The sequence below is a fragment of the Vicugna pacos genome, chromosome 16 (genome assembly GCF_048564905.1).
Source record: "Vicugna pacos chromosome 16, VicPac4, whole genome shotgun sequence".
Classification (NCBI taxonomy): Eukaryota; Metazoa; Chordata; class Mammalia; order Artiodactyla; family Camelidae; genus Vicugna; species Vicugna pacos.
The window spans coordinates 7,414,522-7,442,221 of record NC_133002.1 but is presented as its reverse complement, the minus strand read 5'-3'; the positions used below and the strand labels follow the sequence as shown (position 1 = coordinate 7,442,221).

The 27,700-nt window shown below is 37.9% G+C and overlaps 1 protein-coding gene across 2 annotated transcripts in view; it reads right to left on the bottom strand.

The window, feature by feature from the left end:
• Positions 1-27,367, bottom strand: part of UBE2G1 (ubiquitin conjugating enzyme E2 G1) — an 82,723-nt gene extending 55,356 nt beyond the window's left edge. Inside the window, exon 1 of one of the 2 annotated variants that reach the window (XM_072940362.1) lies at positions 26,910-27,367. Coding sequence is in view for 1 of the 2 variants with exons in the window: in XM_072940361.1 (XP_072796462.1) it covers positions 26,910-26,955 (46 nt within the window). In the remaining variant the exon portion in view is untranslated. The remainder of the gene's footprint in view (positions 1-26,909) is intronic. The other variant, XM_072940361.1, reaches the window with a different exon arrangement.
• Positions 27,368-27,700: the final 333 nt, after the last annotated feature.

Genomic DNA, 27,700 nt, shown 5'->3' with positions numbered 1-27,700 from the left:
TCTTGTCTGAGATATATTTCCTCCTAGTTGTATTCTATCTCTAATGACTTCTTTCATATGAGGAAGCATTATTTTACTTATCTGATAAAACGTGACTGTCCATATTTAAGAGTGGAGGACTGAAATGAAAGGTGTGGGGTACGGGCTGAAAACTAAGTACGTGGGTAGGAAGTGAGGATTGATAGATTCATTCACTACTTATAGTGATGGTCTGGCTTGTGTTTGGGTGATAAAGAGTATCTCAATGTAGCTTTACTTTATGCTTCTATGAGTCAAGTCTAGCATCCTCAATATTTTTCAAAGCCATCTGTAATTTTCCACAAGTAGACTGTCCATGACCCTGTCTTTTTCTCTACTGGGTCCTTGTGCTCATTTATTTTTAAGAAATTTATTTTAAGAGGGAGGGTATAGCTGAGTGGTAAAGCACACACCTAGCATGCACAAGGTCCTGGGTTCAATCCCCAGTACTTCCATCAAAATAAATAAATACCTAATTACCTCCCCCAAAACAACAAAACAAAAAAAATTTCTTTTAAGAAATTTTACTTCAAGAAAACTTGACTTCCTGTCTTGTTACAATTTTTAACAGAATTAATTTTAGTTTTAAAAACTAAGAACAGCAAATTGTTCACAGTATTTCTCTCTGCTTACAGCTTTTCCCTCTTCATTTCCATATTCCTATGCTTTTCAAGCATATTCTCTTCTATAGTTAAAAAAAAATTTTTTATATGGTTGGTTATCATAGTTTATTTCTGCTTCACCTTCTCACCCTTTCCCATTTCCTATGCACCTCACCCAAAAACTTCCAAAGGATTCTCACTGGGGGATAAAACGAAAGGAAAGTAAGAATAAAAAAAATCCCGCTCGGACACATTTATTTGTATTTGATTTAACCTGAACTATTTGTACCACTATTCTTTCCTGCCTCATAGTGCGTGCTGCTACCTGAAATATCCTCATCAACATTTCTGCTTCCATTTTCAAGGACCATCCTTCAGTGCTACTTCCTCCATGACAGCCTTTTCACTGAAGATCGTCTCCTCCTCTTACAGAAACCTACAGCACCGTAACTTTAATTTTTCTTACGGTATATTACTTCCTTTAGATTGATATGCTTTTGCAGACTACAAGGTCTATATCTAAACATGTATTTTGTATCTCAAAATAGTGTTTTCCAATGTTGAACATTCAGTTATCAAATGATGAGTGCTTAAAAGCATAATTTTATATAATTCTTACATCTAACTTTATTTTTATAATTTTATATTTTATAGATATATAAATAATGTAGGTCCAAAGGTATTTCAAACGGCAAATTTTAAACTCTTTTCAATTACCAGCCCTTGACTCGAATCAACTCCTCTTTTAACCTTCCTCTCTAGTTTCCAAGTTTTCCAGATCATTTAAAAGCCTACTAAAGGTTTTTACATCCTAGGTCTTGTCTTATCAAATCCATATACCTTAGTCTTATTACTTCTTATACAACAACCCAGTCAGAATCTAGGATTCTGTACTGCCAAGATCTGATTCTCCATCAGAGAAACCGTGCCTCTAACAGAAGCTCTGGGCTCTCTGATTAGACTTCTACATATCTCTCTTTTTCACCTTTTATCCCCCATATCACCCTAAAATGACACTGATGTACTTACAGATTTCAAATAATCTCCATCTCATTTTCAAAGTACGAATATACCTAAGGCCAGGTTAAGAGCCTAAGTAGATTTCCCAAGCATCTCCAGGTTCCAACTCTCCCTCTAATATTCCTACATTAACCGCTCCAGCTTTACAACTGGTCCTAAAACTGCAATCACAATTTATGTAAATATATAGGATTTCTCTGCTACTTCTAACCAAAGTATAAAAAGAAGTCTATTTTCTATCAGACAATGTTACAATTTTGCTTAAGGGACTTTTACTCACATATTAAGAAAATGGACCACCTTCAAAACCATAACAAAATTACAATGTTTCTGATTAGAAATATGAAAATCTTGTGTTTCTGGGATGTGCTTTAAGCTGATAGTCTGTGTGAGTAGCACCTCTCTAGTGGCCAGCATCTTTGCAAAGAAATGATGGCATAACCAGAAATTACAGACTGATCCATCTGGCTCAAGTGAAAAGCCAGTACTTCCAGAGTATTACACATACTAGTGATTTAAGGAAACTGGTCATATAAATAACATTGTGACTTTATAAGCAAATACTAAAACACTAACAATTTCACATACTAAATTGTTTACATTTACCTCTACAAGTGATAATGACAACAGTGAACACTTATTAGGTGCTATATTCTATAACCATCCCTTTGCAACCTATTTAATACTCACAAAGATCCTCTTAGCACTAAAATTTTCCACACTGTACACAGATCCACCCTCTTCCCTGAATCTCTGCCCATCAACTTATTATTCCACCCTCTCTCATGTTATCTAGATGAGCTAGCTAGCTGCCATGTTCCTAGCTACAGCTTCCAAACTGGGCAGTACTTAGATCCCATCTAATTTCCCCCACTCAAAGACATTGCTCCAGAAATTCCTACCCTCTCGTGTGTCATCAACATCCCTCTCTACTGAATTCAATCCCATCAACAAACATGCTATCATTTTCCAACCTTTACAAACACAAAAATGAAGCCTACACTCGCTCCAGTTATTGTCCTTCTCTGCTCCCCCATTTTAAGAGCACAACTTTTAGGACCCATCTACATTCCCCGTCTCCAATTCCTCTTCCGTTCACTCAAGCTCACACCAACCTGGCTTTTGCCCCCACCACTGGCACTGAAAAGTGTCCTTTTCAAAGTCTCCACTCACCTCTAGTGTCATGTATCAGTCCTTATCTTACCCGACCTCTTATTTGACACAGCTGATCTCCCTCCCTCCCTCCTTGAAATTTCTTCACTTGGCTTACAGGTTACCACAACTCTAGTTTTCCACTTACCTCCGTGACCAACCCCTTCATACTCCTTCCCTAGTTTCTGATAATTTCTCTGACTTCTTAATGCTGATGTGTCCCAAAACTTGGTACTTAATCCTCTTCTCTTACTGATTCCATCTGACCTCATGGTTTATTAAAGACCTATACACTAACAATTTCCAAGTTTATGTCTCTAACCCACACCTCTTCACTGAATTTCCTGATTGTACATGATAAACTGCCTGTATGACTTCTCTACTTGAATGTCTAACAGGCTGTTCAAAATTAGCATATTCAAAACTGAGCCCCTAGTAATCTCTCTGCCTTGTCCTGCAGTCTTTTTTACCTCAGTTAATGTCAACTCCATCTTTGCAACTGCTCAGGCCAAAAGCCTTGAAGACATGCTGGATACATCATTCCCCCAAAAACCTGGTTCATCAGTAAATCCTGACCACTCCACTCCGAAAATATACACAAAAATTCGGGGGGAAGGTATAGCTCAAGTGGTAGAGTGCATGCTTAGCATGCACAAGGTCCTCGGTTGAATCCCCAGTACCTCCTCCAAAAAATAAATAACTAAACCTAATTACCTTCCCTCCAAAAAAAAAATTCAACCATTTATCATCTCCACTGTTACCACCCTGGTCCAGGACAATGTTCTCTCTATTCTGACTTACTGTTCTAGTCTCATAATCAGTTTATTTGCTTCTGCCCTTGTCTCCCTACAGTCTGTATACTCAGCACAAGCCAAGCATGATCTTTTTAAAATGTAAATCAAATTATGTCAACTCCTGTGCTGAAAACCTTTGAATGGTATGTCTCAGCATAGAAGCCAAAGTTCTTACCTATCAAGACCACACTACCACCCCTGTACCTTGCTGCTCCTCTGACAAACCAGGCCTTCTCTCCTCCCACCTCAGAGTCTTTGTGCTTGTTATTCCTCACTGCCTGCGAAGCTTGGCCCCCAGACACCAATGCTCCACCTTCAAGTTTCCATCCCCTTTGCCCACTTTATTTTCTCTTCTGGGAACTTACATTAACACACCACATCTTTAACTTAATTATCTAGTTTATTATCTGTCTTCCCATACTAAATGTAAAGTCTGTGCCAGCAAGATTTTTGTTATGTTCTTTAAAGTACAACAATGCTTAGAAAAGTAGGCACTCAGATATTCACTAAATGACTATATAATTTAGAGATTAAATTTGGTATGTCAGCACTTTAAGTTTAAAGTACCATATAAGATAATTTTTACATGCTCCTATCATTTAAAAGCTATAAAACTTTAAAATAAAGCCAAGCCCTATTTTCCTAGATAAGAGGGTGAGAAGATTTCACTATACTCTTCTTCAAAGCTTTTCAAGAAGGGGAAAAATATACATACTACTGGTAAATTTCTCTTCAGTTGCAACAGATATAAACTCTAGAGACTAAAGCTCCAGGGATGTCTCTGGAAAATAAAAGTAACGACTACTAGCCAAAAGAAGAAACAGAGGCAAACAAATATGCTGGTGCTCTAGCAGCTTTCTTAAACAGCACTAAGTCCTTCATTTATTGAAGGCAGAGCCTCGGTTTTCCTCAATAGTCAAGCAAGTTAATATGATGAATAGTATAAAAAGAAAACAAGCAATATAGAGTAGCTAGTTACTGCTATTAGCCTGAGCACACAACACAGCAGTTTGTACTTCAAAGAATCTTCAAGCAAGAAGCCCAATCAATAACATGAAAAAAGATTTTCAAAACAGCTTGCCCTAGTACTGAGGCAAAAGTCAAAAGGAATGGATCTCAGTTACTTTAATCCTATTATTTAAAAAAAAAATCCTTAGACCAAGCACACGAAAAATGAGGCATGAATTTGTTTCACAGATAATTCAAATTACAAATACTATCACCAAAAATTTCTGATCTTAGTCTAAGAAGACAGCTCAAGAAAAAATTTAACAACAGAGACAACTCGTTTACCTCATCTATAAAAACCGAATTTTATGCAATTCGGGAAGACCAAAGCACCAGCATATATGACCCTTTTTAAACTTACCAATTTTCAGCAGAGAAGTAGAATGGTAAAATGATCTATCATGTCTAGGTTCAATTATCAACACATGGCCCATCTTGTTTATCTATATCCTCACCCACATCCGCTCAACATAGATTTTAAATTCCAGATGTCATACTTTTGTCTGTCAATATTTTAGTATAAAGTTCTAAAACATAAGCACAATATTATCACAGTGTAAGAAAAATGAACAATTGGTTAGTATCAGATATCCAGTGCTCAAATTTTCACTTTTTCTCCATAAAGACTGTTTTACAGTTAGTTGGTTAGAATCAGGATCCATCCAAATAAGAACTTCACGTTGCATATGGTTAATATATCTCTTCTAATTTATAGGTTTCCTTAGCCTTTTTTTCTTCTTGTCACTTATTTGTTGAAAAAAACAAGAGAGTTGTCCTTTAGAACTTCCTTCTAGATTTTACTGTTTGTATTCTCGTGGGGTGTCTTCAAACATGTTCTTCTGTACCCTATATTTCCTATTAATCGGTAGGTCTAGAGGCTTAATCAGATACAGATGTGAATTTTTTGCAATAAAACTTCACAGATGGTGCCACCACTCCATCACATCAGGAGGCACACGTCTAATTTGTCCCTATTTTTATGATCTGTGGATTCGGGTTTTCACTTATTGGCTTCAGTAGTTGTTGATCATTGCCTAGGTCTCTCTCATTATAGGCTGCAAAATGGTGGTATTCTAATTCTTTCATTTCTTCATTTATTAACTGAAATACTATGTAATGAAAAACTTCTCTTTACTAACTGTTTGTTTAATCCAGGGGAGTCTTAACAGATGAATACCTGATTCTTTTCCCTTGCCCTGAGAGTAAGTCTGTTGCATAGCATCTTCCAAAGATGACCATTAAGACTCCGTTGTTATTGCTGTTGTTACTGGCCTTGGTATTATGATGTCAAACTTCAATATAGTTGATGTGTTTAAATCCATAATCATTACTCTTTTTATCCACTCAACTTGTCTTAGTGAGAAGTTTGTACAATGGGAACCCTGCCCAGTGACAAAGCTGCCTGCCCAGTTATCTTGGTAGCTTTCTTACTTTCTTGTATGACAAGATGTTCTGAATATTTCCAGTTCCAGACCTATTAGCCATTTCTCCATGCTGCCCTGGTTCCTGTTGGTGGGAAATGGTAATAATAAATGTTACCACACCCTGTGATACATTCTCCTGAAATCTTGTGTCCTTTTTCTCATTGCTCCTGTGTGAATATAAAGTATGCCCAACTGTCTACTCGACTACTAGACAAGTTCCATGTGGTTATCTGCCCCTAGGTCTACCTTGCCACAAAATAAGGGGGGAAAAAAGGGGGCAGTAGGAAGCAGGCAAATCTCTGGGTGGGGGAGAGGGATTCCACAGCCTTTAAAACAAAAATTTAAGTAAAAATAAAGAATGTAATGGGGAGGGGGTATGTTCAGTGGTAGAGCGCATGCTCAGCATGCATGAGGTCCTGGGTTCAATCTCCAGTACCTCCATTAAAAATAATAATATTAACAGTAACAATAATAATAGTAATAAAGAATGGAATATATTAATTTCAAAGAACAAACCATGTACATAAAGACAAACCAGAATTTAAAAGGTGAGTGATAAGAGTTAAGGTGTGGGAAAAGACTAAGTGTTTTGCTGTCTTTAGAAATTCCTACAATTCAAAATTCAATCAAGTTTTGCTTATATGCATTCATGTGCCAAAGAAATAAAAGATCAAACTGCAACTTGAAAACATAATTATCTGAACATTTTAAACCAGCTTTGCAAAATAAATTGATTCATAATTAGAGTCTGATATAATGTCACGTTAGGCCAGAGATCCAGAGAGAACAAGCAGAATAATAGCACCAGATGGGCAGTCGGAAACACACAGGCCTCAGTCTCATAACAAGCAATCCAATGTCCATTACTGTTTTTGAAGAGAAAAGACAGTGCCATTAGGTCTTCTCTGCAATGTTTAGCAAAGGTAATCTTCTAACAATCAAAAATCTTTCCGAAACAAGCCCCAAGCAGATTCTAATGCCTTGAAAAGTATAAATGCTGCCCAATTTGAATTTTAAACAGTACTGCTTCACTTTCATTCTATAATAAAAATGAAGACAAAATTTGATTTGTTAAGACTTTTCTCAAATTCAATAGTCCTAACTTATTTCCAACAATTTGTAAATATTCCATATACATTATTTTCATTGATCCTTTAAAGAGTTTAAAAATTAACATTAACAAAAAGCTTCAACAATACCACAAAAATTACTTCTAGCAATTATTTATCAGGCATAAAGCCAGCCATTGAATTATTATCTTTAGTCAAAGTACCAAGAGACATTTGGTACAGCATTGCTTTTACTGAAAAAACCTCAATAAATGTTTACTGACTTACTCAGACTTGTCTACTCTCCTAATAGTCACCTATTACACAATTCTCATCTTACAAGAGATCTCTTGTTGATCTTCAGAGCATGAAATCAGAGACAGCTTCAGTACGTAGATCCACAAGTAAAAATAGAACAGATTCCAGGGACTCAAACTGAGAAGGGGGAGGAAGAACACAGCAAGCTTTATTTAAGTAAACAACCTATGGTTCTATTCAAAATCATAAAATGGATATTTCCCATAATTTGAATAAGAAGTGTTGAGTAATTCAAGACTGCACTTTTAAAACTAGTTTCACATTAGGATTACTAACAGATTGCTAATATCTGCTATTGATATTTCAACACAGTATTCAGAATTGCTATACAACTTACAACTTACTCTCTTTATAAAATCACTATCCTTAAAATACAAATATCATTTACTGCCATTAATGTGAAGACCAATTTTAATTCTGATCTTAGTTATATTTTCTGTCTACTAAAAGAAGTCTTTACATGTAGAACAATGAACATCAATTTAATGCCAGTCAACAATAAATATGAACACTGTATCCAGATCTAGACTGAAATAATCATCTAAATATACGGATTAGATAGCCAGTGAACTGTTTTTATGTTCCTTCAAAGAAGGTAAGATACTGCAGTCTCATCTATATAATTTATACTTTCCATAGGAGTCTAGAAAGAAAAAAGAGAAAAGGAAGAAATATGCTTGAGAAAAATATACTAAGGAGGAAGTAATACAACTGTAGAAATTCAAGAAAAAGACTGCTTAGCTCTTCTATATAATCTTCCAGCAACTCCCTTTCTAACATCCCTTCCAGAGATTTAAACTTAGTAGCTACTTGAACAATGCAATCTATTCAGCATACATGTACTGAATGCCTAGTATATGTCAAGCAATTGCTGTGTTATGTGCTAGTAATATAATGCAGTAGTCATTAATGCAGTTGTCAAATAGCTCTGGTTCTCCCCCACTGCATGCACACATAACATTACATTTCTTGACCCCCTTGTGGTTGACAGGGACCAGGTGTCTAGACTTGGTCAATGACTTCTAAGTGGAAATGCCTCCATTCACTTCTGGCCAGAGAATTTAACTGTTGGTTAAACAGAGCCAACAGAAGAACAGTCTCTCCGGCAATGTTTGAGATGGTGACTGCACTATTACTGAGTAATCTCAATGAGCAGAGGCCTCCGTCAACTTGAGCCAATGAGAAATAAACTTTTGTGTTTGAAGCCACTGAAATTTTAGGGTTGTGCATGGTTTTTTTTAACCACAGCATAACCTAGTCTAGTCTGACTAACCCAAAGAGTGATCAATATATGTCTTATCTCACAAGCTACCTACTGCTAGGCTAGAGCTCCCTGACTTCACATAGGCAAAGTTCTTTTTTTAAGACAAATACAATAATCTGTTATTTTAGCAAGTTTTCTGCCCAACTATGGAAAACTTTCTGAATCCTGATTTTTATCAACGAACCTAATGGTTATTCAATTTCTTTGATTCCTACATACCTAGGACATACATTAATGTCTTCATCAAGTGATTATTTTCTGGAATTGGATCAATTAAGTTCAGGACCTGATGTAAATCAGGAAAATGTCTATCTTGGTTAACGTGAACCAATCAAACACCGCTAGGGTTATAACTGCTCAACTATACAAGCATCCATCCAATCTTCCACATGATTACCACAAACCATTCCGTCAAGTGTCTTAAGAGAATCACTACAAAGAATGATATATGACTGAGGAAGGAGAGAAGGAAGAAAATGAGGATTAAGAAATAGAATACTAATAGTAGATTGACCAGTTAATGTCACACAAGGGAGCAAGGGTAAACACATATATAATAATTTAGAGCCAAGTACAAAATGATAAATGCTTTAAGGGTAAAGAAAATAGGGTAAAAGTTCACTAAAAATATGCCAGGCCTTACTTCAGACACAGTCTCAATGCCAACAACCTTGTAAAACTATTTTTGCAAGAGACAGAGTGTTGAAGAAGACTTCTAAAAAGCAAAAACATTTGAACTGGTCTTTTACCCTAAAGAATGAGTTTATTTTACTAAGCAGAGATGGGAAAAAGAAAGGAACACCCCTAAATAAAAAGTATGTTATATAGGGAAAGGAACAAGAGAGAAAGAACATTTTTTCCAAAGGGCAAATTCCTAAACCAGAAAGTTCAGGGTTTATTTTCAATACCCTATCTTGCCTCAAAGTATAAAGTACTTTTCAGAGATATATAAAATACAAAAAAAAACATAAATCAGAAATAGATGAGAAAAAGAGAAACAAGGGAGGAGCACTAAGTGGAATCAGAAATATGGGTAATACAAAAATTTATTTAAAACGCGTATCAGAGTTGTCTACATTCACAGGGTTAACAGCCTACGTTTTCAGCTCCAAGCCAGTAGGTGCTTAATTTCTGATGAATAACTAATTCAATTAATTCAAGATTTCTGCAGCTGATATGAGAAAAGAAATATGATCAGATAATCACACAACTAAGTATCACTAAGGTTGAAAAAATTATTTTTCTGATTAAATAGAATTATTTGCATTGCTTAAAGAAAAAATGAACTCACTCCTGAAGATCCCCTTAAAAAGAAGGACCTTATGTAGTATCTTCACAACACCCGAAATGAATTTCACACGGCTGCCACTGACAGCGTATTTCCACAGGTAGAGATCGTCGTGTTATCACCCAAAGCACAATTCAGTGAAAACACCTCTATATGGAGTGGGTGTGCAGCAGGGCAGACGCACAGCGTTGTGCAGAGTCTGAAGCAGCATTTAAGGGCATCCAAATGATACTTAACTTGTTGCATGGGGAGGGGATAAAGGGCGATCAGCAGGCAGGTGGTTTCAAAACTCAGAATCTAAATTAAGGGACAGATCCTCCTCTCCCTCCACAAATGTACAATTTTGAATACAATTTCAGAGGGATTTCAGACCACAAGGTCCATCTAAGAATCCCCAGAGGAAAGGAGTGTCTGTAGGACTTTTAGTCAATTCTCAAAAAATATAGTTTAATCTTGGTTAAACTGAATATGATAGTAGCAAATCTCAAATTATACTCAATGACCAAGCACCTATAGTGCAGATACATACACTATAAATGGCCAACATAGAGTAAACCTATGGTAGAGTACACATCTTGAGAGCCTTAACCAAGTCTTATGACTAAACAGAAGACTATTTCAATGGATACTTAAAATGGTTGCTTAATACTCCTTCACTGACCCATGCCACCACCACTCCCAGCCATTCTGAACCTCTTTAGGTTTCCCCAATGTCCTGGCCTTTGCAAACATCTGGCTAGTTCCTAAAATTATCCTTTAGTCTTAGTGTAGATATCACTTTCTCGGTGATGTTTTTCCCAACTCCTCCTGCTATATGAACCACATATGTTACGGCAATTACAAACTTAACTTTCTTCCCTGCTAAATGAATGTACTTCCTTCAAGGAGCAATTTCTCCAGTGTCTCCCAAGCCCAACAGCATTCAAAGTCAGCATTCATATAACTACCTGAAAAACAAGACTACCTCTGATGAAAAGCAAATTACCCTTAGAAATTTTTCAGTCTCCTTTCTGATACACAAATGAGCAAATTTCTATCCCATACAGTCTGGCTCAACCAACTAGCTAAGAATACTGTCAAGGGAGTTAAAACCTAATGCCACCTTGAACATTTCAAAATGAGTAATGAAGCATTCACAATGTCTGTTTTTAAGAAGCAGTGTTACTTTCTGCTGTACTCGCCAAACTATCTGTAACAATGTGCACTCACAAGCTGAAAGAAGCAAAGTATAATTAAATGGCACGGCCACTGTTACTTAAACCACTCTTAGATAATATAACACCATATCATCTTCATGATAATACTGCCTTCCCATTCTTCATAGAGAAACTATTTCTATCTAGTTCATTCATAAGTGTTATCACATCATGAAGGAACCATTAAAAAAGAGACTGGCCAGAATACATTCATTGTTCTACTCCAATGTCAATTAGTATTTGACTCATAAAGAAACTGTCTCCAAGGACCCTAAGAATAACCCATATGGTAAATGGAAGTGTATCAGTCAAGGTTCAGGGTGAAGAAAACACATTTGGTGTTTTGAGAAAGAATTTAATGAGATTGGGTGCTTATGAAATTAGTGAAGAGGGCTAAAAAAATGCGTTAGAGAAAGAACTGCCAGTACGACAACGAGAGAAATACAGAACTGACCTACCAACAGCCCTGGAGCTAAGAGTTCAAGAACAAAGTACAGTAACAGTGATCCAGATTCAGAACAATTAAATCAAGAAGAATCACTATGCCACTTCTATGCAATGCTGTACTGCAGATTATAGCCAGTGGAACAAGAAAAATAAATAAAGACATACAGATTGAAAAAGTAAAACTGTGTTTATCTGCAGACTACAATTGTAGATGTAAAAAAATCTTACAGAAAATAAAAAAAGGCTACTAGATCTAATAACACAATTCAGCAAAGCTACACGATACAAGGTCAAAGTTCAAAAAAATCAATTATATTTCTACATGAAATACTTATGGATACATTTAACAAAGCAGGTTGAAAATCTATACAGTGAAAAACTACAAACTTTGCTAAAATTTAAAAATGCCTAAATAAATGGAGAAATAAACGACGTTCATGGAAGACTCAATTTTGTTAAGATGTCAACTCTTCTGTAATTAATCTATGTATTCAGTGTAATTCCACTCAAAATCACAGTAGACTTTTGTAGAAATTGTGTCAAACTGACTTGAAAAGACCTCAAAAAGCCTAATCAATTTTTAAAAAGAAAAGCAAAGTTGGAAGACTTACACTACATGATTTTAGGACTTACTATACAATAATAATCAAGAAACTGTGTTACTGGCATAAAAATAGACATACAGATCAATGTAACTGAATACAGAGTCCCCAGAGACACCAACAATAGGTTGGTCAACAGATTTTCAACAAAACTTCCAAGGTAATTCAGTAAGAAAAGGATAGTATTTTCAACAAATGATGCTGGAACAACAGATACAATATGCTGTAACACAGACCAACCTTAAAAACATTATGCCAAGTGAAAGAAGCCGTAACAAAAGAACACATATTGTATTATCTCATTTACAGCAAATGTCCAGAAAGGGCAAATTCATAGAGACAGAAAGCAGATTAGTAGTTGCCTGAGTGTGGGGCTGGGAAAGAGGAGTGACTGCTAGTAGGCACAAGGTTTCTTCCTGAGGTGATGGAAATGTTCTAAAATTACATTGTGATGGAGGGAGGACGTTGCTCAAGTGGTACAGTGCTTGCTTAGCATCCACAAGGTCCTGGGTCCAATCCCCAGTACCTTCATTAAAATAAATAAATAAATAAACCTTACTACCTACCCCTAAATAAATAATATTGTTTTAATTTTTTAATGGTTATTTTTAAGTGTAATCCAGACCCTAAGAGCTATATATGACAAATTTAGGAAAAAAACAAAACTATAGTGACAGAAAACCGATTAGTGGTTGCAGGGATTGGTGAAGGAGGGAGTGGTCAACTGCAATGGGTACACACGGGGAATTTGAAAGTGACACTGTTCTGTATAGCCCTGAGGTGGTAGATACGTGACTTTATGCACTTGTCAACACCCATAGAAATGTGTATCTCAAAGAATAAACTTTGATGTATGCAAAGTAAATTTTAAAAATCAACAAGGATGGAATGAAGACTATGACAAATGAATCCAGCTGTATTACAACTGGATGACATAATCTCACTGAAGGGGTTGGGAGCGGAATGGAGCTGACCTAAGTAAGGTTGGAAATCAATGTTTTGGCTGTACACTGAAAAGATAAAGACAAAGAACTATATATATAAACACTGTACTCTAGGTGTAAATTTGCTTCCCACAGGGGTATGGGTTAAAATTTCTAAAACTGCTTTTAAACAAACAGTGGGGGCCAGGTTCTTTACAAAGAGGGAAGTTACAGGAAAAACAAGAAGAGAAAGCTAGAAAGAACACTGCTACTTGATTAGAGTCAGAAACCAGAATGAACCTAGGGGTAGCTTAATATATATACAGATGGATATACAGAAACATTATAGATGTGTACATACCTATGTTAGTTTAAGTATACATATTGCCAACCTCTGTCCTGTAAGGTAATGACACCACACGTTCAATGCTCAGATCTTGGTTTCCAAGAATGTATTCTTGGAAAAATAGCTGACTCTAGGGCTGGGATAGAGAAAATGCAAGACAGGTCTGACACATACTGCAGTCATCAGAAAATAAAGAGATGCTTAAAAACTAAAAGGTCAAGTGCATGTCAAAGGGACTTAAGAGCCAACCTGAAAAATAAACTCCCAATGACCAAAGATGAAACAACTTAGGAACAAAATAAATGACATAAGAACAAAATAAATATATAATGAATCATGAATTTTATGTCAACTTGGCTGGGCCACAGTACCCAGATATACGGTCAAACATTATTCTAGATGTTTCTGTGATGGTTTTTTTTTTTAATGAGATTACAATTTAAATCAGTAGATGTTCAGTAAAGCAGATTACCCTCCATTGCGTAAGTGGGCCTCATCCAATCAGTTGAAGGCCTTAATTTTTAAAAAGACTAACCTCCCTCAAGAGGAAACTGCCAGCACACTGCCTTTGGAGTTGCACAACACTGCTCACCTCTAGAATGCCAGGCTACTGGCGTTTGGACTTGCCAGCCCCTACTATCACATGACATATAGATCTATCTGTGTCTCCATTCTATTGGTTCTGTTTCTCCAGAGAACCCTAATACATATTTTAACCCAAAATACAAAATAAAATATACAAGCTCATACTGAATAAATGATTGAATTAACAGATAAATAGGAGAGGTGACAAATCTTTCTTACAGATGAATTCCAGTAGATAGTGTCCCCTTTAGGAGATGCAGCCTCATCCCTCCTTCCCACATGAGTGTGGACTGGACTTTGTGAGCAGCTTACAAAGAAAAGGGTAGGAAAAGAGAAAAATAGTAACTTCACAGTGGAGAAACCTGACCAACTTTAACCAAAGGATCAAGGTTCTCATCAACAGTGTCGTCATGTGGTTATGGCTGACATGTGGTGAGAAGGGCATTTCACCTCCGTGGTACTCTTTCTGAAAGCCCCAGTCTAATCATGAAAACATTAGACAACCCCAATTTGAGGGACATTCTACAAAATGCCTGACTGGTATTCCTCAAAATTGTGTCAGATATGAAAAACAAGGAAACTCTGAGAAACTCTCATAGAACAGAGGAGACTAAGAAGACATGATGACTAAATGCAGTGTCATAACCTGGATAGGCACCTGGAACAGGCATCAAGTAAAAACTTTTTTAAAATTCTGAATTCATAAAAAATTTGAATAAAGTATAGACTTTAGTTTAAGTATAAACTTTAGTTAACCTATCAATATGTTTCATTAATTGTGACAAATGAACCACATTAATGTAAGATGTCAGTAACAGGGGAAACTGGTGGGGGGTGTCCAGGGTATATAGGAACTCTCTCTACTATCTTTAGAATTTTTCTGTAACTAAAACTGTTCTAAAATTAAAAATTGAAGAAAAAAAAAAAAAAGCCTTTCACAGTGGCACTGCTTCCCCAACAGCCATACCATAATTCATAGACTCTGAAGAGGGCAGCAAGAAGCATAGCACCCTCACCTGTGCGGCTGCTGCACTTGTAAGAGTTAAAGATAAACCAATTGGATAGGGACAGTTTAGTTCTTTTCCACCAGGCAAGCGCTAATGGCAGAAGCAGCAGCAAAGGTGTAATCCTAAGGGAGAGATGTAAAAACAACCAGAAAAGACAGTAAAAATACAGTGTCTCCCTGGTGTACTACCACACCACAGATGTTCACAGCAGTTTGAAAAAAGAAACCAGCACAGATGAAAGTCCTAGACTGCTAATGATGACAATATAAACCATCCTATGCACTGTTAAATACAAAAAAATACTATCCTCAAGGAAAGCCTCAGAATAACCCTCCTCTCTACATAAGCCGTGAAACAGACATTTTAGTTTTAGAATCCTATACCATAGAAGATGAGAAATAGACAAACTCAAAATATCATATGAAGCCATGAACAACAGTAGTTCCCCTTGCAAACTACATAAAGTTTTCAGTTTAACAAACAGTGTATTACTGTATGAAAAGCAGTAGCCTTGGTAATAAGGTCACCTGAGTTTAAAATCTATTTGTCATTTATACCGGTATGTAAAAGGAACTTTTAACAAACTCAGTTTCGAAGAGTTATGACTTTCACTAAAATCCTTAACATTAAAGGTCTTCCTTTCAGAATTTCAATTTACAAAAAAGCCAAAATGCAAGGAAAAAAAATAATGAAATGTTAACAGAGGCTGCAAAGGGATAGCTAATGTCTGTATCATATGTTTTAACTTTTCCAAATCTACAATAAATATGTTCATTTGTAACTAGAAAAATTATTCTTTGGGGGGGTAGTCAAGTTTATTTTTTTAATGGAGGTACTGGAGATTGAACCCAGGACCTCATGCATGCTAAGTGTGAACTGTACTCCTGAGCTATATCCTCTGCTCAAAAATATATATATTAAAATATATATATCCCATTTTCCTCTAGAAAACATTGTTTTAGGTTACCTTATGCTTATTTTAAATATATCTCACGCATGCTCCAAAAAGTAAGAAAATCAAAGGAATGTATGCCCCCCCAGACACCCTGAGACCTAAGCAGGAAAGGTATAATTGGATCAATACATTTTTTTAGTCTCTATATAGACTTAATTTAAATATTGTTAAAGACAGGCTTAGAAATTAATGAAATCTAGCTGTCTTGGTTCCACTATTGTGAATAAACCAAACTTAGTTTCCTCCTCTGGAAAACGTGGTCAGCCAGCTTGGTAGCTAAGGTTGAGAACCAGAAAGAAACTTTGAAGATATTAAACCAAAAAGAGAAAGAAAGAAAGAGAAAAAAAGCTTTAAAAGACAGAGGGAAAAAACTTTTCATGTGTGGAAATTTATAGAGTCAGAAAAACTGATCATAATAGAGCTGTCCATTAGAGAAACTGCTTTGAGAGAAAATAAAGACCTTGCTCAGACACTGAAGGTGTTCCAACAACTATCATTTGATCAAAGCTATAAACAAGTTGGGGGTTGGCAAGAATGTCCATACTACTGTAGTGAAGTACATATATTCTAATTTTCAACCAATATTTGTTTATAAAAGTCTACCTTCCCTACTAGAAGGGGAAGCCAGGAATTGTATTATGAATCTTTGAATCCCTAGGGTGTAGCATATAAAAAGATTCCATTCACATGTGCTTAAGTCTCCCAGAGGTGGGGGGCTAGGGGGGAGGATCTAGTACAGTAATTTTAATCCATTCAATAAATATTTATTGGTTGCTTGCTGTTTCAACCATGCTTCTAGGCAGTTGTGACATGTCAGTTAATAGATAAAAACAAAAATCTCGGTCCTCATGCAGAGACTGTAGTCTAATGTCCTTCCTCCACCTTGTCTAAAGCAGTGCTAAATTGTGGTCCATTACCTGGTGCCAATCTACCAAAATGTCATTGGTCCGTGACAGTCAGCCAGAGCAAGCATTTAGAAACTCAGCCCTTTGATGGTCATTTTATATGATGAACTTAATATTATAAAGTATGGGTTCAATTCTATCTTTTTTTATTTTATTTTTCTAATAATTCATCTTTATTGTTTTTCTAAGTTCATTACATAATGAATTGGAAAAAATTTTAAACTGGCCTTTGACCACAGATAACAAGCAATGGTCCAACATATTTTGATCACATCACTTTCCAACTTCTCAGATGAGATTCCATACTCAGTATTTCTAAGGTCTTCCACAAATACCAACCAATCTTTCCACTTTTCCCACTGGTTCAGTTTATCACATACTCCAACCACACTGAATTGTTTACAGCACAAGCCTGTCTTGCTTGTTCTTTTCCCTCAGCCTTAAATACTTTCCTACTTTAATTTTTTGGGGTTGAGTAGGTAATGAGGTTTACTTACTTATTTTTTGAAGGAGGTACTGGGGATTGAACCCAGGACCTTATGAATGCCAGGCATGCACTCTACACAACTTGAGCTATATCCTCCCCCTAACCTTTTTTTTTATAGGGGGGGTAACTAGATTTCTTTATGCATTTTTTAATTAATTTTTAATTTTTGTTTTTTAGGGGAGGTACTGGGGATTGAACCCAGGACCTTGTGCATGCTAAGCATGCTCTTTACGGCTGAGCTATACCCTCCCCCTACTTTCCTATTTCGTGTGATCAAATTTTACATATTGTTTAAAAGCCAAACGCCACCAACTCCTCAAAGCCCTCCATGATCCAGACAGGTAGAAGCAAAGTTTCCCTGACTTTTCTTTAATACTTTAAAACAGTCCACTGATGGGATTTTCTACAAAATGTGAGTTCCTGGAATACAAGAATAACTTACTCATTTGGCACCCCTATACAGCACACAAAATAGACATCAAATTTGCTAAATGAATGATGTAAGAGACAGCATCACTGAATGTTATGTATAAATGAGCTTCTCTCAAGAGATCAGAAAACCCTCTGAAACAATACTCAAAGTTGTGGGTGTACACTCTTCTGAGGAGAAGGTCTTTAACGCTTACTAGATTCTACAAAGAGTCTAACAACCCCCAAAATGTTAAAGGAAAGGGATAGGGTTTCATCAGCAGACAGATGTATTTCTGCCAGCCAGCTCCATCAGGAATAGGTTGGGGAAATTTTCAGATATAATATAAACCGCAATTTCCTTATCTCAAAAAGATGATAATATTTACTCCAAAGATTTGATGTAAGAACTGAATGTGACCACATACGGAAAGTCCTAGGATCATGAAGAGTATGTGACAGGCACTCAATGATTTAAGTTTCCCTTCTGCCCTCTTTCCTCTTTTAAATAAGTTTATATATTCATGAAGTAAGCAGGCTTAGGTGCTTTACAATTTTTTAAATTACAAATTACTGCCATCCCTTGCAAGTTGTGTCCAGACTATTTTCTTGGAAATCTTCAACAGGGTTAGTTATCTCACGAAAACACATATTTGTTTTAAATCTGTCAACTTTAGATTTGTAATGCTAAGTAATTCTAATTACTGTTTTCTCTACACTGATAAATGCAAAGATTTTTAAGAACTGACATCTTGATTCTGCTGTATCCAAATATAGTCCTTTTCCTATGAAGCCTTCCCTGATCTCACTGCACTCCCCCATAATTAATCACGCCTTCCTCAGTGCTACTTTCTGCTCCTTCCACATATACATATGTATTTACCATACTGCATTATAACTGTTTACATGTCCATCAATGCCTACTACTAAATGTCGCACCTCAAGGCAGGAATACCTGACCAATATCCTTGCATTCTCCTAGCATTTCTCAATACAACTGCACACAAGAGCTCAACAAATGAATTTTTATACTGATCCTTTCTTCCAATTGCCAAACAACAGCACAAGAAGTTTAAATGAGGGTTATTTTAAATTAAGATGGAATTTCTATCTCAAATTACACATTTCTCAATTGCAACTTTTTATTTCTTGAAAGTGTTAATATGGCAACTATGCTGCTATGTTTCTAACTATGAAGAGTAAGTTTAAAAAAGGAGTTCTCTATATGAAAAAAGACTGATAAAAATGCTTTGGTTACAAGTGACTTTTTTCAACTTTTATTTTGATACACAGATTAACGGAACAATGGAAAAAATAGTACAGAAAGATCTATACCCTTTACTGTTTCCCTCAATGCTAACATCCTGTATCACTATGGTATAAAAACCCAAGAAACTGACACTGGTACAATTTGCACATTTTATTCAGACTGCATCACTCGTGTGTGTGTGTGTGTGTGTGTGTGTGTGTGTGTGTGAAGTTAGTTCTATGCAATTTTATCTACAGATTTGTGTAACCACTGTTTAAGATACAAACTGTTCCATCACCACAAAGATTCATCATGCAGCCATCTTATAGCCATACACCATTACTATCCTGAATCCCTAAACACCAGTAACCTATTCTCCATCTCTACAATTTTGACATTTCAAAAATTGTATAAGGGTGTCAAGATCATTCAGTGGGGAAAGGACAGTCTTTTCAACCTTAAAACTTAAACATGAGACCTAAACTATAAAACTACTAGAGAAGCTTCATGATATGGGACTTAGAAATAATTCCTTGGATGTAACACCAAAAGCACAGGCAACCAAAGCAAAAATAAACAAATGGGACATCAAACTTAAAAAAAAAAAAAAACTTTTGTGCAAATGACATAATAAAGTGAAAAGGCAACCTATGGAATGGGAGAAAATATTTGGAAATTATATACCTGATAAAAGGTTAATATCTATACTATACAAAGAACTTAACAGCAGAAAGTCAAATAACCTGAGTTTAAAAATGGGTAAAGGACCCGAAGAGACATTTTGCCAAAGATAATCTACAAATGGCAAGCAAGAATGTGAAAAGTTGCTTAGTGTCAGTAATCATCAGAGAAATACAAATCAAAACTATGAGCACCTCACATCAGTAAGGATGCCTACTATCAAAAAAAACAAGCGTTGGCAAAAGGTGGAAAAATTAGAATCCTTGTGTACCGTTGGTAGGACTGTAAAATGGTGCTAATGCTACGGAAAACAGTATGCAGACTCCTCAAAAATATTAAACATAAAACCACTCAATTTGATGTATCACTCTGGTAGAGGATGTTGATAATGGGGGAGGAGGCCATGCTTGTATGAGGACAGGCGTACCACAGGAAATCTCTCACTCAATTTTGCTGTGAATCCAAAGCTGCCCTAAAAATAAAGTTTACTTAAGAAAAAAATTAATAGAAGTATCATATGACCCAGCAAACCCCACTTCTGGGTATATATCCAAAAGAACTGAAAACAGGGTATTGAAGAGATATTTGCACAACAACAACAACAACAACAGCCAGGAGGTGGAAGCAACCCAAATGACCATTTACGGATGAATGAACAAAATGTGGTATATACATCCAATGGATTATTATTCAGCCTTAAAAAGGAAGAAATTCCTGTCACATGCTACATCATGGATGAAACTTAAAGACATTACACTAAGTAAATAAGCCAGTCAAAGAAAGACACATACTGTATGATTCAACTCATATAAATCAAATTCACAGAAACAGTAAAACGGTGGTTACTAATGGCTGGGGCAAGGAGAAGTCATTTAATGGGTAGAGGGTTTCAATTTTTCAAGATGAGTAAGTTCAGATCTGTTTCACAATGTGAATATACTTAACACTACAGAACTGTACACTTAAAGATGATTAAGATGGTCAATTTTATGTGCTTTTGACCACAATTAAAAAAAAGAATTTTATATAAAGAGAATCATGGAATATGCAAACTTCTAAGATTACCTTTTTTTCATTCAGCATGATTCCCTTGACATCATTCAAATTGTTTTCTGTATCAATAGTATGTTTCTTACTATTGCTGAGTAGTGTATTCCATGGTATAAACGGAGGACATATGGGATAATTAAAAGTAATAAATTAAATAATTAAAAGCACAAAGCAGGAAATTACAGTATCTTTCCCAGCAGTTTCTGAGGCCAGAATCTTTCACTGGAACAGCACTGATAAAAATTTCTGATTTATCTGAATAAGCCTAATACTATTTTGCACTATGAGAAAGTTTAAAATGCTGCATTTTAATACATATATCTTATTTCTTAAAAATGCATTTTATTCCTGTTCTTTCATTTATCTATTCATAAAAATAATTCATGTTTACTAAAAAATTTGCAAAATATTTGCATTTTCTTATTCATACTTTTCTGTACCTGAAATGCCCTCAACCAGATATAACTACATTCCGTTTACCTGGCCAGACTGTTTGCATAAGCATATACTGTGCTTTCTTCTCTGAAAAGTTACTTCCTACAAACCAAAGATGGCATTAGACAGATTTTTGGAGGTTCTCTAGTGTTTTAAATTCTAACAAAAATAGTTCTTAATAAATAGCAAAATGCAAAATTCTTCATCCTAAATTGAGCTGAGTCCATTAAAACAAAAGAATGCTTAGCATTTTCAAGAGTGTATCCACACCACGATTTATCATAAATTAACATACCCCCTTCAAAAAAAACTTTGCAATGAAGTTCCCAAGATCAAATAATCCAAGGATTGCAATGCTTCTTGACAATGCAAACTCTCAAAAAGCAGCAATAATACAGTGGTAGTGAGTGGGTTTTCAAATTTTACACATTAGATACGTCTCTTAATAATCAAGGCATCTAATTTCACAATTATATGTGGACACATGACCAAATATAAAGTGTTATTAACTTATATATATAACTATATAAAAAACCTATATACTTTGGGACTACTTTACAGTAAATAGATTATACTAATATACTAATACCTACAAATTATAGTTTACGTCAACAATTTAATATATTTAGTATTTTTAAAAATGAGGTCATCCATTACAAAAGACTAATGTAGAAAGTATGCTTCACTCTGAATTTATAGAAAATTAAATACTGATGGATACTTGTAACTAAATGTCATTATATAGCAAAAATATTCATAGTAACAAACTATAACTTAAAAATCATTTACCACTAATGTTAAGAAAATTCATTTATTAAAAAATTAAAGACATTTTCCTCTAGCTTTATTGAGATAAAATTGACATATAACATTGTGTACATTTAAGGCACACATATATGATTTGATATGTATATGTATTTTGAAATAAGATTCTGTAACATGACACATCAGATGCATAATTCCTTGATATTACCTAAACTATAGGGATTACAAATCATCTGACACCCTCCCTCAACCACAATGTTTGTTTCATTTATACCTTTTTTCTGACAGTGTATAATAGCTGCTTTATTTCTCTAAGTTTAATGATTTTTAGATATAAAAATTCCCAAACTCTATTAAAGAATTAGCAGTTTGATGCAACATAATTACTTTTAGACTTTTCTTCCATTTCTAAATGTGTGTGTTAACAACTATTAATATTAAGAATACTGGGGGGAGGATATACCTAAAGTGGCAGAGTGCATGCTTAGCATGCATGAGGTCCTGGGTTCAATCCCCAGCACTTCCTATAAAAAACAATAATAATTAATAATGATGATGATGAATAAATAAACCTAATTATCTCCCCCCTAGGGAAACAAGGAATACTAGCATTATGTTCACCACTCAGAATCTTCTACCACTAGGGTATTCCTGTCAATAATCAGTTATTCTATTTCTGCTTGTTTAATATTGTCAATGGAAATGTATGTCAAGAGTGCCAATATATTCTAGAAAGGCCATGAAGAAATATTAAATCTAACTCCCCCTTTTAAAGAGTATTTCTTCAATGCCCTCCAACACCAGAGCTGCTAAAAACATCACAAAAACCAGGCACTGGGCTACCTGCAGGTAGTCAGTCCTCCAGCGGACAACAAAAAAGCTTAGGGCACCTACCAAAAGTGTGGGGCTCAGAACACCAGCTCCATAGACACTCAAAGTAATATTTTAAAAACTGGGTTTTTTTGGCCCCATCTGGACATGTAGACTAATATTCTGTGGAGATGAGGCCTGGAATCTGTATTTTTAACAGACTCCCAAGTGATTTTATTGCACATAAGTCTGAGAACACAAATAACTAGCTTACTACAACCTGCTTACATGGGTAGCCAAGGAGACAAAGATTTGGGCACGTTCCAGATTACTTTAAAATACAATCAAAATCTTTATAGTAAAATAAGTTCAGTTATTTTATTGTTACTGCATAAAGAGATTCTTCTTAGTTCTGGAATGACAGGTGCCTATGAGGACGTAACTACTGAAAATCTGCGTTGTCAATGTTGAAAAAAAAACCTTAAGTGATCTTAAAAAAACACCTCTATATTCCTTATAAATGCTTGTTATAAAGTAAAACTTAGTATCACTAGAGTAGAGAATAAACTCAATTAGTCCATTTTTTTCCCTCAGAGTTAATTGCCAACAACAAAAAGCTTACCCCTCCTTTGTCTATTAAATTCAAAGATATTTTCCTTAATTATGCAGAACGTTGGTCTTAAGTTGACAATGGCTAAAATATCTTTAACGTGCATTACTTTGTACAACAAATTTTACTAAAATGGGAACATTTTCCCAATCATTTTGGTACTTACTGAATATTTAAAACCATATTTCACGTCTGCTCTAAATTGTTGCTCCCTGGAAGGTAATAAAGCCACTTAAAAACAACAAAGTCTCTAACAGGAAGGTCCTGAATGTAAATCTAGCAGCACCACTTTTATCTGTGTGACCTTGGACAAGTTAACCTCTCTCAGCCTCTATTTCCTTATTGGGAGGATTAAATGAGATAATACATGTAACCCTCTCAGCATAATGCCTAGTACATGTTAGTCCTCAGTAAACATTAGCCTATATAAACATACACAGTACAGGAATCTCTCTGACAACACATAAAAGAAATTATCAATGTTGCTGCCAAGAAAAGAACTCTGGGTCAGTGTGGAAAGACTGTACCTTTTTGTACTCTTTGTATTTTTAACCAGTGCTCATAATACCTTTTCAAAAAAATTAATAATTTTAAATTATCTCTTGTGCTGTGGGGTTTCTTAGCGCTTATCACTATGCCCTGCAAAAGCTGAACTGTCACTGCTGAATTCGCAAAGGAGTAAGTCATAGTCTAATAATATCCACAAAGAAATACACAAACTATTTGATGTCATGAATTGGTTAGGTGTTCTACTTGCTTCACAATGGCCATTATGGTCTTAACTAAAACATCTTAAATCAGTAATTTTTCAACCTGGGATGATTTTGTCCCTCAGGGGACATCTGACAACAAGAGACATTTTTGGCTGTCACAGCTGAGGAGGTGTACTCCTGGTATCTGGTGGACAGAGGCCAAGAATGCTGCTAGACATTTTATTATGAATCGTATAGGTCCGCACAACAATCATCAGCCCAAAATGTCAGCAATGCTGAGGCTGAGAAACTGCATGCAACCCACGGAACTATTCTGCTTCACTCTGAAAGTAACCAGGTTCTTCATTACAGTTAACAACAAAACAAAATACACACACAATAAATTCTCCCCTCAAATAATGAAGTAAAATCCTTAAGGACTGGCAGGCTAAGGGCTCAATAAATGTAACCATTGTTGGTCACTGTTGTAAGTTTCTGAAATTCTAGCAGCTAGAATGGCTGACTGGTTCATGTGCCTACTGAATTCAATACATTTTAAGATTTTTAAAGCATTTATTATTAAGCCTTCCAAAAGTTAGCTCTAAATGATTTCAAGAGATTAGTTTACCATTCTTTCCTGTTTTCAAATGATATTTGAAGAACCACTCAAACAATGTACTACTAAAACACAACAGGGCCTTTATTTCAGTAAGCAGTTATCAAGTCTTTCCAATAAATCTGATATTTTTACATTTCACTTAATGCACTGGCCTTGGCCTATATTGTGCATTTTGAGCATACTCATTAAAACCCTTCAAAAGTTTAAGAAAATATTAAGAACAGTCCATTGTTTCTGATCAAAAAGACAAGAAAAATTAACCAGCAGCTAAATAATTTTATAATGAGGCTTGGAAAATTACAAACTAAATCATTCTGTCCTCCAACCTTAAAGCATACCTTAGTGTGCCTTATCAAAAAGTCAACCATTAATAAAGAACTTTGGGAAATGTTTTATCAATATTGGGTTTCACCTTCTAAAAGTGCAAAAGTGAACCAAGTGACTGTCAAATTTAGAGCCTGTTCACAAATGGGTCGTTAAAAGTTCTGAAATATTGCTACTAACACTGTTATTAGTCATACTTTCTATGTAACTGCATAACTTCTTTTACACTTTTGAAATGTGTATCTTTCCCACTATTTTAAGAGTTGAGTTCTGTTTTAATACCGATTTAGTATTTTAATACTGGTTAATAGTTCACCTCATAATTGAAACTTATCCTGATTAAAGAATTCTTAGGGAGACAAAAGAACATCTCAATTCCTCCCTCCAAAACAAAACAAAAACAAAATACACAGAAAAGTAAGGTATGTTTGCAAATGTAAGATGCAATAAAGTTGTTATTCTTTCATTGCCTGTCCAATACATTATTCGTGGACACAGGTATCACTCGAACTTCTCCATGCACTCCAACTCACTCCCCCTGAGCATCCCGAACTTTGATACTTGTCCAAACCTGCTTGCTCATGGTCTAATAATAAACCTAGTTATACAATCTATAACAGCCCCTAACAACCTTTTCCTTAAGAAGCCATAAAGGTGATTTAACTAACACCTCAAACTGTTAGTAAACCTGTTTCAAACATAGATGTCTCCATTCCTGCCTATGGCTTCTACCGAGGGCTCAGGGCCGCTGGCTGTAGTGTGGGGAGGTGAAGATCCTCCAGGACCCAGAAGGACACCCGCCGGGCGTAGGGCAGCAGGGGTAACCGCTGGTTCATTTCTCTTTAAATCTGGCAGCACGTGGGGCGGCATTGTAAAGCCACCAACCCGCCTCCCCCTTACACTTCGCACACGTACGTCTCCAGTGCGCATGCTCCGTTCACACAGTCCTAGCAGAGTCGGAGCCAACCCCCTAAAAAGTCAACCTGGAAGCCGCAAACGGCCGGAGGCCGGGACAATGGGGGAGGGGGGACGCAGGCACCTCTGGGGAGGCTGACCCGGGCGCCGCCCCAAGCCTGAGCCCGCGGGCCGCAGCCCCGGGAACCTGCAGGCCTGCGCAGGAGCCGGAATCGCTCGGAGCACAAAGCCCCGAGCCGGCCAGCGAGCGGCTCTCGGCTCGGCCCGCTCCTACCCTCCCCCAGCCGGGCGGCGCAGCCGGAGCCAGTGACAGGCGGAGGCAGGCGAGGCGGCGTCCCGCGCCCTGCCGGGTTCTCAGACCCCCGCGCGCCCGCGAGCAGGCCGCGGAGGCCGGCGCTTTTGTTGTCCGCCACAACTCCGCGGACCCGGCGCTGCCCCAGCAGAAGTTTGGCGCGCCTCACCTATCCGCCCGGGGGCCAGTTCCTCTCGCCCACCCTCGCCCCCGCTGCCCGCCCGCGGCTGCGACACCCGAGCCGGGAACTCGCAGCCGGCCGGGCCCGGACGGTCCTTCCTGCCCCCCGGGTCCGGCGGTCTCGGCCGCACCTGAGCCTGGACCCGCCCCTCCTGGGAGGGTCGGCCCGGGCTGGGGACCCACAGCCCCTCCCCCGCAACGTCCCACCGAGCAGTGGGGGAGGGGGCAACCCCTCCTCCTTCCCCCCGGGCCCAGGCCCAGTCGTGGGGCCGAGGCTGGGGCGCGTCCCCGCCCCCAACACTCTCAGAAAGCCGAGGAAGAAGTGCTGGGCCCGGCCGGGACGAGCGCCCGGGCTCCCCACCCTCGCAGGCCCGCGCTCCCTCGGCTGTCCGGCGGCCGGCCCAGGAGCGCCGGGAGCAAGGGAGGAGGAGCAGGCAGCTGCTGGCGCGCTCGCGGCCCGGCCCGGCGCCCCGCCGCCCGCTCGCTCACCTGCCAGCTGTCTTCGCAGTAGCAGTGCCGACTGCAGCTCCGTCATCCTCCCCGCCAAGGGCCCAGGCTGGCGCCGGGGCTTTCGAAGGACGGGGGACAGACTCTGAGGCTGCTGGAGCTGGGTGTGCTGAGGAACCCGGGCCCCCACGACGGGAGCGCCGAAGCCGAGGGAGGCCGGGCTGAGGCTGCTGTGGCGGCGCCTCGCTGCCGGTGCGAGTCCGCTCGCTTCAGCTTTCCTCACAGCGCCTCACGCCCGGAAGGGGAGGGTACCCGTGCGGCCGCGGCGCGCACTGGGACCTCGCTCGCCCGCTTCCCTCCTTCAACCCGCCCGTCGGCCCCACCGGTGCCTTCCCCCGCCACTGCCTCACTGCGCTCAGGGCCGCTCCGCGCAGGCGCGCTGGGCTGTCTACTTCGGAAGCGGCCAGCCTGCTAGTCCGACCCCTCTGCCTCCCCGCCCCGCCTCCGGAGGCGGAACCCTGCCCCCTACGCGGAGTTGCGCCTGTCGCCGCCATCTTGGGAAGGTCATCTCCCGGCCCAGTGCCAAGGCCTCGGCGGCAGACGCCCCGCAGACGCCATGACAAAGAGGTCACGGAGGGTCAAGACACCGCCTCCGGATTGAAGCAGGTGGTCTGGGTGTGAAGGGACCAAAAGAAGTGGTAGGTGCCTAGATGTTGATGAGTGCCCAACAGGCATCTAGCACTCCACACGTGGTATGCGAATTAGTCATTGTTAAAGACGAACTTACTATTGGGGAGCCCCGTTTTAAGTACACTCCCAAAATAGGCCTAACA